Below are 11150 nucleotides of genomic sequence, written 5' to 3' on the forward strand. Positions count from 1 at the left end.
TACAGCCCAGTAGAATGAGTTACACACCATTACGTGCTCAAATACCTTAGTGAAAGGTAAAAACAAAAACATTTCATCCCATAGTTGGAATACCTTTGGGGTGCCTCAGTACTGTGCAATATTATAGACACAATTAAGTGTTTTTACCTTTCATAAGGATGAAGAGGCTTTTAAGTCTAGAATTTATCAGATGGCACATTTTGGTCAACAGATCTGGCTGATATTAAGGGTACTACTCTTTCCAGATGTTACCTCCTGGGGGCCAGAGCAAAGCACCCCACTGGTATTTCCACCACAATCACTGCTCATGGAAACAAACAAGTTAGCCTGAGTTATGGTTCAAAGGGATGCTCTTCTAGGTCATAATTTAGAAGAAAATCAATGAAAGACACTAATTAGTCCCAGAAATGGTAAACCAGTATCAACTGTAAAAACTGAAGAAAAATGGGTGCCTGGGTGGCTCAGTCCATTCATTGTCTTTTTCAGCTCAGGTCATGAACTTACATACAGTTCATGGGTTCAGGCGTGTATTGGGCTCTGCAATGACAGCTCAGAACCTGGAGTTTGCCTCTGTGTCTCCCTCTCTCTGCCCCTTAGCCACTTGTGTGTGCTCTCTCTCCCAAAAATAAGTATTTTCGAAATTTTTTTAAGAATTGAAGAAAAAGAATTGATGTGAAAATTTATCACGCAATAATAAAGACAGAAAAGGAGACATAAAATCATAATATTCCAGTATCACAACAGAAAACAGAAAATGACTTTCAACAATACATGTCTCATTTCATTATGATGTAACAGGAACATTTTGGAGTGTAAAATTCAGTTATTTTTTTTTCTTGTAAAAGTATTCAAGGTTGTATATACACACCAACAATAGACACATTCTCATCACCTCTGGGTCCTAAAGATATTGTAATGGAAAAGAAACACGTTGTACATAACCATGTGACTACCTCAAGTCTGAAATAACATTTAGATCATAGAGATATAGAGGACAAAAAAGGATATTTAAAATCATCAGTGTTCATATCAGTGGCACAAACTAGCAATTTATACACTTGGGAACCCCATTACAGAAGAGGCACCAGAAAACTCAAAACCATATTCATAACAATGAAAAGATTTCTCTCCTGCCTGAAATCTTATTAACAAAATACATGAAGATTTATACCTGAAATATTCCCAAAATTGTGTCCATGCAGGATCCTCTCCATTGCACTGGCTCGCATTTTCAGAAAGACTTAAAGGGAGAATAAGTGCTTTCCCACACGGTGTCCGTGCTCACAGATTCCTGGGATACCTGAAGGCTTTCCCATGGTGCCTAAGTTCATAATGCTTCACATCACTGTGCTCACACGTGTGTCCTCGAAGAGAAGAGGGACAAGGGAAGGTTTTCACACAGAGAAGCCATTCACGAGGTTCTGCCCACGGAGGGCCGTCGCACGTACTGGCAGGGCACTGGGACACTGGACGGTCTCACCAGAGTCCTTCCGAACAAAGGCTTCCCGACACTGTGCAGCCTCCCGGGCTCTCGCAGGGAGCGGTGACGTGTCAAGGTCTCTCCCCTGGGTGTTTCTTCATGTGCACTCGAAGAGACGAGGAGACCTTGTACGCCTTCCCACACCTCTTACATTCATAGGGTTTAACTGTGCTGTGCGTTTTCAAATGACTTTTTAAATTTTGCAGCTGACTGAAAGCTTTCCCGCACTCCATACACTTCAACAGTTTCTTCACGGCGTGTGTCCTCATATGCGCGCCCAGGTTTGAAGGAGATCTGAAGACTTTCCCACAGTGCTGACATTTAGAGGGCTTTTCCTCAGTGTGGTTCTCTCTATGTATACGCAGGTCTCTGTGATACCTGAAGGCTTTGCCACACGCCTCGCATTCATAGGGTTTCACTACGCTGTGTGTGGCCATGTGACGTTCAAAAGGCCGATGCTTCCTGAAAGTTTCCCCACACTCCTTACATTCCAAGTGTCCGTCCCCTGAGTGCCTCCTTGCAGTATGTAGCACGAGGGTGTAGTGACGAATGAAGGCTTTCCCACAGTGCTGACATTTGTTGGGTCGCTCCCCCGTGTGCTTCCTCACATGTTCTCGCAGGCATGACTTATACCTGAAGGCCTCCCCACACTCCTGACATTTATGGGGTTTCTCCCCTGTGTGCGTCGTCACATGTTCTCGCAGGCATGACTTATACCTGAAGGCTTTCCCACAGTCCTGACATTCATAGGGTCTTTCCCTGGTGTGTGTCGTCAGATGTCCTCGCAGATTCCATTGATATCTGAAGGCTTTCCCACATTGCTGACATTCATAGGGTCTTTCCCCGGTGTGTGTCCTCATATGGATTCTGAGGTGTGTTTGATCCCCAAAGCCCCTGTCACACTGCTTACATTCATAGGGTTTCACTAGACTGTGAATGACCATGTGACGTTTAATATGATGATACTTCCGGAAGGATTTCCCACATCCCTTACATTCATAGGGTCTCTCCCCGGTGTGTGTCCTCATGTGAACTCGCAGGTCTGATGAATGCCTGAATGATCTCCTACACTCCTGACATTCATAGGGTTTCACTACATTGTGTGTGGTCATGTGACATTCAAAATGTAGCCGTTTCTTGAAAGTTTTTCCACACTCCTTACATTCAAAGGTTCTATCTCCTGTGTGGCGTCTCACAGGTGCTAGAAAGGAGTACTGACCAGGGAAGGCTTTCCCACCTGGCTGATATTTATAGGGTTTCTCCCGAGTGTGGGTCCTCACATGGTTTTGTAGGCTTGACTTATACCCGAAGGCTCGCCCACACTCCTGACATTCATAGGGTCGCGCCCCAGTATGAATTCTCACATGTCGTATAAGGTAGCAGTGATACAAGAAGGTTTTCCCACACACGTCACACCCATGGACTCTCTGTCCACAGTGACCTTGAACATGACGTTTAAAGGAAGCCGTGCAAGTGAAAGCTTTTCCACATTTCTGGCACTCTATAGATGTTTTACCTCTGAGATTCTTAGCATATGTCTCAGATGCTCTCCCGGCGTCTTGACCTTCAAAGGGTTTCTCTACAAGTTTTGGGTCAACGTGAGGGCTGAGGCTCGGGACGGAGCTGCAGGCCAGCCCACACTGCTCACCAGGACACGGTTTGAGTCCTGGGGGAGATCTTCGCAGATTCTCGAGGAAGGAACCGTCTGCAAAGGCTTCTCCACACTTACCGCAGTGACAGGATTTGCCTCCAGTAGGACACCCCTCACGCACAGTAAGACTTGTAACCGGGTTCAGAGTTTCTCCACGTTTATCACCTTTAATATGTTCGCAGACACCCTCGACCAAAGGACTTCTGTTCGAAATAGGAAGGCACAGGGTTAGGGAATAATGGTTATAGGCGATCTCTTTCTTAATGATCTATTGGTGTTTGTTAATCATTATTGGACTACATAATGTCCACTGTCAATAAATGGGAATGTTTGTGGCACTGTGTGCATGCTTACAAATTGGCACAAGCCTAAAAGGCATGCTTGCTCCATCCATACTCTCTGGCTGACAACTCAAATAGAGTCATAACATTCTGGGTTTCTTACATATAGTTTACCCTGACTATTTTTTCCAACAGAATGGTTTTTTTGATAATCAATACCTAGAATGCATTTATAAAAACTTTATCTTGTGAAACTTCCGACTACACAATTGTTGAGCTAGGTTTACTGCTGTTACTTAATTTCATCTTAATCTCACAACCTGCCAACATCCCCCAATCCTCCCTTGCAAGTGTCACTCACCTCAAAATCCCTTTCTGCATTCGGGTCAGATCTCCACTGCTATGAAATTTCTGTTTCTCTACAAACACAGAACAGGAATCATTTTTTGTAAACAATGGTATTTTCTCTTCACTCAGAGGCTCATTCTCCAAAGCATTCTGCTGAGTCTTTGATCCACTCATTTTACCCTGACTGGGAGAAACTACAAGAATTGGTAGCCTAATTGAATTTCTTGGAAATGACCCGATGTGTAGGGTAAGAAAACAGACCATATGTCTGTTTCTATTCATATACTGATCCTATAATGTAAATGAAATTCATCAGGATGAATGGTCATGTGACCAAAAAATTCTGAGGACCCTGGTAACTTGGGATGTTGGCAATAATACAGAAGGTGTAGGAAATGGCAGCCTGTTCATTGAGAAATACTTCAAAATAGATGGAGATTAATGGGAAGATAAGTATTATCAGAAAAGCCAAGTACAAAATACACACATCCACACCCTACCTCTATAGGAAGACAGAAAGACTGGCCACATGGGTGACGATGAATGGAAAGTCCAACAGGGAGGCCAGGGGAATGGCAGACATCACCCTTCTCAAAGATGGAGTCGTGTTTCTAAAGGATGTGTCCAAACACCAATGCCTTCTCCAGACCGTGGTCCACCTGACTGTTGGCCTGTTCTGAAGGCACACAGACCCTCGGTGGAGCCTGCCTGCACTGTCCCAGTGCCACCAGATTAGATGGTGGGTGTGGTTGCTGCTCTGCCCTTGAGAAGAGCTCAGCAGGAGGAAGGGTTTGAAGGACAACAAGCAATCTGGAAAATGGGGACTATCTTTAGTCATCAGGGTCACTGATGACCAATAATTGTGGGACTTTTTATCATTCATTCATTCATTCATTTTTTGGTAGAAGCATACTGATCTATATGTTCATTTCAGGTGTGCAACACAGGGATTCAACGATCACATGCATTACAAAAGCTATCCATAACAAGTGTAATTACTGTCACTATTCAAAACTACAAAATCATTGACCACATTCCCTGTGCTCCACCTGTCCTTCTCATGACTTATGTATTCAGTAAGCATGCAAATCTGTGCTTCTCAAACCCCTCCATCTATTTCGCCTGTCCCTCCAATCCACTTCCAATCTCACAAACACCAATTTGTTCTCTACACTTTGAAGTCTGTTCCTATTTTCTGTTGTTTGTTCATTTTGTCATTGAGATTCCACATAGGAGTAAAATATTTTGTCTTTTTGTCTGAGTTATATACCTGGTATAATACCATCCAGGTCAATCCATGATGTCACAAATGGCAAGAATCCGTCCCTTTTGTATTACTGAGAGACAGTCCTTGTATGGAGACACCACATCTTCATTATCCATTCATCTGGTGATGGACGTCTGTTTTGCTTCCCTATTTTCAGTACAGTGAGTTACAGTACTGTGAACTTGGGGTGCAAATATCTTATCGTACTGGGGTTTTTCCTTTGGTCAACTATCCAGAAGTGCAATTATGGACCAATTGTCACTGTTGTGTTTCATTTGGTTGTGAAAATTCCATACTGTTTGCCAAGCTGACTGCGCGCATTTAAATCCCACCAACCATCAGTTTCCTTCTCTCTACCGCCTCTAGAATCCTTGTATTTCTTATATTTCTGATACTAGCCATTCACATTACTGTGAAGCGTCAGCTCACTGTGATTTTGACTTGCATTTCCCTGAGAATTACTGATACTGAGAAGCTTTTCATGTGTCAAGTAGCCATCTCTGTATTTTCTGTGGGAAAATATGTTATGATCCTCCTTCAATTTTTTTCTTTTTCTTTCCCTTATCTGAAGGGATGATTCCATAAAAATAATGCTAAGGCTGATGCCCATGAGATTAGCACCTCTGTTTTGTCTTAAGACATGTTTGGGTTCAAGTCCTACACCTAGTTATTTAATCTATACTGAGTTTGCTTTCAGGTAAGGGGTACAAAGCTGGTCCAGTGTCGTCTCCTTGCAGGTAGCTGTCGCATCTTCCAAGCACCATTTATTGAAGAGACACTCTCTTCCCCATTGTACATTCTTAGCTCCTTCTTTGTAGATAATCTGACCTTATACGCATGGGTTTCTTCCCAGACTCTATTCTGTAGACTTGATCTCTATGTCTGTTTTTGTGCCAGTACTGTTTTGTTTCGTATAGTTTGAACTCTGGGACTGTTTTATCTTCATCTTTGGTATGTTTTCTCAAAACTGCTTTTGTTATTTGGAATCTTTTCTGCTTCCATACAAATTTTAGAATTTCTTGCTCTAGTTCTTGGAAAAATAGTATCAGTATATTAATAGGGATTACACTGAATATGTTGAGTGCTTTTCATAGTATGGGTATTTTCAACAAAATCAATCCATACAATCCATGTCAATGATAGAGCTTTCCCTTTGTTGTATCATCTTCAATGTCTTTCATTAAATGTTTTCTACCTGAGTACAGGTCTTTCAATTTCCTGGGTTACTTTTAACATAGTATCCTATTGTTTTTGAATTAACTGAATATGGGTTTCTTTTCTTAATTTCTCTGTTATTCTGGAAGTCAATATAGAAATGCAACAAATTGTAGAATATTAATTTGTGTTCTACAATTTTTCTAAATTTAACTTATTAGTTCTTATAGTATATGGTGAAGTTCTAAGGATATTCTATATGTAGAATATGATTTGAAATTATTGACATTTTCTTCATCCTCCTTAAAATACCAGGGAAAGGAGGGGCCATCCTTACCCACGGCGGCCAGGTGCCTGCACGTCTCCAGCATCACATCTCTGTAGAGCTTCCTCTGACCTCGATCCAGCAAAGCCCACTCTTCCGGGGTGAACTTCACAGCCACGTCCTCAAAGACCAGAGAGGCCTGAAACATACCACACACTCGATTGCTGCACAGCTCCGTCCTTACCATGGGTGTGGGAGGATGAAGGGGGACAGGCAGGGAGCTGCCCTCCGTTCCTAGGACCCCTGGGTCACATGTGAGTAGAAAGTGACAACATGCAGGGAGATCCCCTGCAGTGTACACAGTGACGGGTGAAGCACAGGGTGGTGACAATAGCGGACATAGATTTATGCCCAGTTAGGAGTATGTATAAAGAGACAGAGCAGATCTGAGCAGACATTGCTGTATAGATTTAAACATGAAGTAGTCACGCGGACAACACAGAAATCAGAGGACACGCGTTTCTCTTGCTCAGAGATGACTATGCCTCGTCAGCTCCAAGACCCGGAGCCAGAGTGTCAGGATGGTGGGGACCCTCAGATTCCAGTGCTGCTCTCGTCCTGGAAGGAACAAGGTCAAAGAGCCTGGGGGAGTCCCCTCTCTTCCGACAGAGGCACACACGACCCTATCCCTGGATCAGGTGGATGTGGGCATGGACACAGTCGAGGGCCCGGGAGCCTGGCACACCCCGTGTGTAAGACGAGTTCGGGGCCACAAGAAACTAGGAAGTCAGCGGGGCCTCTCAAACATTTAACCAGGGACCAGAAGTCAAGGAAAAGGGCACCAGAAGGAAGAGTCCCTGAGGGATTCACGGGGACAGAGCCACAGGTCACTTTAGCAGAGGAGGACAAATCCCAGTGTATGGGCCACTTTCAGGCAACAGGCGTGAGCGATGGGAAGATGCACAGCAAAGCAAGGACGCGTGGTGAGCACACAGCTGAAGGGACACGGGCTCCTAAGGGACCAGCCTGGACATGGCCACAGGCCCTAACTGACCCCTGGGTACTTACAACCGGGCACAGGTCCAACACGGGGAGCATTCTAAAGGTCCCCATGCTCCCCCCCACCCCCCAGCAGCCCCTCCTGAAAGTTGGGCTCCCCTCTGCTGCCCTGCCCTCCGCTCCCCTGCAGGGATTCAGGACACTCCCACGTCCTCTGCAAGGCCTCGGGGGTGGGGGGGTGGGGGGTTCTCTCACCACCTGAGCTTCGGCCTCCACCTCATCAGGTCACCCCACATTTGATGGCCTCCACAGGGACCCTCTGCAGTCCCAGGCCTCTCCTGGGACTTTCCAGGAACTTACTGTGAGTTTCCCAGGGTGGACTGACTCCAGCATTCTCTGGGCAGCTGACAACCTCCCCCTGAGGGTCCTCCTTGGTGAGGAGCCCAAGCCCCAGGGGGGTCTATGGGACCGCCCCTGCCCCGCAGGCTGAGGGACCTCCCCTCCCGCCCTTCAGGGGCTCCTTGCCTCCCTCTCCTCGCCTTCGGCCCTTTGCCAGGTACACCCACAGTGCAGCCGAAGCTCTCTTCCCGGAATGGTCTGAGGTCTGAGGGTAAATAAGATCGGACCATTCGGGCCTGTGTGGGCGAATGACCACTTCCTCTCCTCCCCAACTCTGTTGCCAAGGTCTATTCCCAACACGTGGCACAGCTGGCAATGGCAGCTCGGCCGGGGTGACTCCGCACACGTGAAGGACCAGCTGGGACTCTTTCTTGACGCTGGCTGGGTCCTGGCCACCGGGCTTCTGGTGGGTCCCCCTCAACTCCTCAGTCCCCATGTCTGCAGCTGCCATCTTGGTCCAGCAGCAGACACATTCCCACACGTCTGAGGGCTGGTCCTCCCCTCCTCTCTGCACAAGTTCACTGAGAATCAGTTCTCCTTGTGACAGGACACCATTGGACACACTGGTTATTTGACCAAGACTGACTGGAATGTCCGATTTGAGACAGACCTGCAAAGACTCTGAAATAAGCAGACAGGAGTACCTGGGTGGCTCAGTCAGTTGAGCATCCAGCTTTGGCTCATTTCATGATCTCACGGTTCGTGGGTTCAAGCCCTGCATCGGGCTCTGTGCTGACAGCTACCTCAGAGCCTGGAGCTGCTTCAGATTCTGTACCTCCCTCTATCTCGGACCCTCCCCTGCTCAGGCTGTCTCTGTCTCTCAAAAATAAATTTAAAAACTTAAAAAAAAAACAAAAAGAAGCAGGCAGCTTGAACGATTGAAGGCGGAGCCCTTCTGTGGAGCCACCAAGCGACCTGGAGACGCGGGCCTGAGGCCTTGCTGACACCCCAGCAGCCTCACCAGGTGAGGAGTCAGTGCCGACGCCGGGCAGGTGCGGGACACCGCAGGATAGTTTGGAGATTTCGAAAAGAGGAAATCACAGAAATCTGCACGTCTTGAAGGTAAGTTTGAGCGCAAATTTTGACTTGGCTTCTGGCTTCAAGGGGCATTAAAAGTTCAATCTAGAGACACCTTATAAAGATCTTGAGCAAAGCAAGCTTATTGAAAACCTCATTTGGCCAATCACAGTGTTTGCTGAGCCTTTGTGAGTACTGAGGCCGTGTTTCATAAAACTGGACGTGTTTTACAATCGAATCAGCTTTTATTGGGCTATCTCTGGAAACAAGGGTGATTTCACAGAGAAAATAATGGTTTCAAAACCACATCTTTATAGATATTGAAATGTGGATACTATTTCTTATAAACTAGCCTAGATCCTGAATTTTTTGGTTTCCTCAAGCTCTGGCTACACCTCTCCAAACTAAGGTTTTCAATATTCCTTTGTCATGACCTAAGTCATTCAAAATTAAAACTTTTTATTAACATTCTGAATGCCAATGCTAGACAACTTGAGGGAGTGCCACAACAGCTCATGTGCAGAGAGTCCGCATGCTTGTGACTTCGTGCGGCTTGCAGGACGCCAGGGGTACAGGGTTATCTGAACAGTTGGAAAACAGGAAGGACTCTCCAACAGCTGCATAACTCAACTATCACCTTGACCAATTCTGCATGGCTGGGGTAAGAAATCCACTCCTTAACCCAACACCACAGGATTAACTAGGGACATGTGGAAGCAATGGATGGGGTCACATTCCTTCTCTTGGACTGGAGGACGCACTTGGGGAAGCTCATCTCCCAGGACAAGTATCTCCCATTTGCCAGTGATTCCTGTAATTAGGATATCATTAAGGGAAGACACCTCTCATTTACAAGAGTGGATGTTCACACAGCAAGTGCCGAGGGCAGTGGCAGAGATGGGGACCCCAGGACACATGGGGCCAGGGAAGACTGGTTATCTACAGGGAAAAGGAGTCATCAACTTCAAGGACAATAACCACATCCTGTGGACTTAACTGTCGTGGAAATAAGTGGAACTCAAAGAGAGAAAGTTCCAGCATGTGTGATTATGACCTGAGCAACAGAATCTTCTCAAAGAACAAAAGAAAGTCGTCTACAGGAGACAGAAAAGTTCAAGTCTACTAACAACGTGAAGGGTCCATCCATGCAGACAAAACACAGAAACGATACACCCTGACCTGGAGAAAACACTTACGACACGTCAAAATGAAACAGCACGAACGTGCACAGGACGGGAAGGAAACAGAACATCAGGAAGCAGACGCGTGAGTTACAGGGGAGAACACGCTGGGATCGCTGCCACAGAAGAGGGAGCCCCGAGCGTGAGAAGTGCTCACCCTGGGAGAAACAGAAAATCCAACGTGTGACACCCAGGAGACCCCACGTCACACACTCCAGCTGGACATCATGAAGACACAACTGAAAGGACAAGCACCAACCTGTGGTTCACACTCTGCACCCCGTTTCCTGCTAATGTGTAACTTACTCGGGAGCTGAAATATGCACTGTCCCCCCAGTGGGGAAGGACTTCCGGGGAATTTATCCTGGAGACAGGACCTCACTTCCGGCAGCAGCAGAGCCGACAGAGGAAAACCTGAACTGGGGACCCCCACACCCCACCATCCAGGGACAGAGGGGTTCGCGGGGCGACCCGAGCCCACGCCCACACCCTCGAGACACAGACGAGCCCTGGGCAGCCCCCCGTCAGCCATGACATCACCGGTGGCACTGCTGACATTCCCCTATCGCACCTGCAACAGAGACCCAGGCAGGTGACACATGGGTTGGGGGTGAGGACATGAAAAGCTGCCAGGGACAGGACCCGTGGGCAGAAAGAGCTGTATTAGGTTGTGAGGAGTGACTGATCACAGGAGACTTCCTATCCTATGGGGGCGCGGGTGATACTGAGGCTCCAGGAAATTGAGCTGGTAAGTTTCTGGAGATGGTGCTTTTTCCTTGTAATTTCCTAAGACATTTGTAAGTGGCTGGAGACTCACATCATGCTTGACTATGCTCTCCATCAGTTAACTGCCATGGGAAACAAAGACACAAAGAAATGGCAGATACAATTAAATTTCCTTACAATCAGCAGCCCATTAAGAAATACTTGAGGCGGGCAGGGTGAAAATGTTTCCCCAGGCACTCCCATAATGTTACTGTTTTGCTAGAGGGAAAAACAATCTTGGCTTGACAATCGCTAGGCCCCCAGGATCCTTTGTGTCATCTTAAGCATATGAAAATCTCATCGGAAAATTCTTGGGACTAGACCTCCCACAATCCCATGGTA

The 11150-nt window shown here is 46.5% G+C and overlaps 1 protein-coding gene across 1 annotated transcript in view; it reads right to left on the minus strand.

Annotated features, from left to right (window-relative positions):
• Positions 1–667: 667 nt before the first annotated feature.
• LOC115274629 (zinc finger protein 77-like) overlaps positions 668–11150 on the minus strand; it is a 10764-nt gene continuing 281 nt past the window's right edge. Inside the window, exons 2-4 of the mRNA XM_029918035.1 lie at positions 6520–6646; positions 3774–3831; positions 668–3334 (exon numbers count right to left, since the gene is read on the minus strand). Coding sequence (XP_029773895.1) covers positions 1552–3334; positions 3774–3831; positions 6520–6646 — 1968 coding nt within the window. The 3' untranslated portion in view covers positions 668–1551. The remainder of the gene's footprint in view (positions 3335–3773; positions 3832–6519; positions 6647–11150) is intronic.

This window comes from Suricata suricatta, chromosome 12 (genome assembly GCF_006229205.1).
Source record: "Suricata suricatta isolate VVHF042 chromosome 12, meerkat_22Aug2017_6uvM2_HiC, whole genome shotgun sequence".
NCBI classification, from domain to species: Eukaryota; Metazoa; Chordata; class Mammalia; order Carnivora; family Herpestidae; genus Suricata; species Suricata suricatta.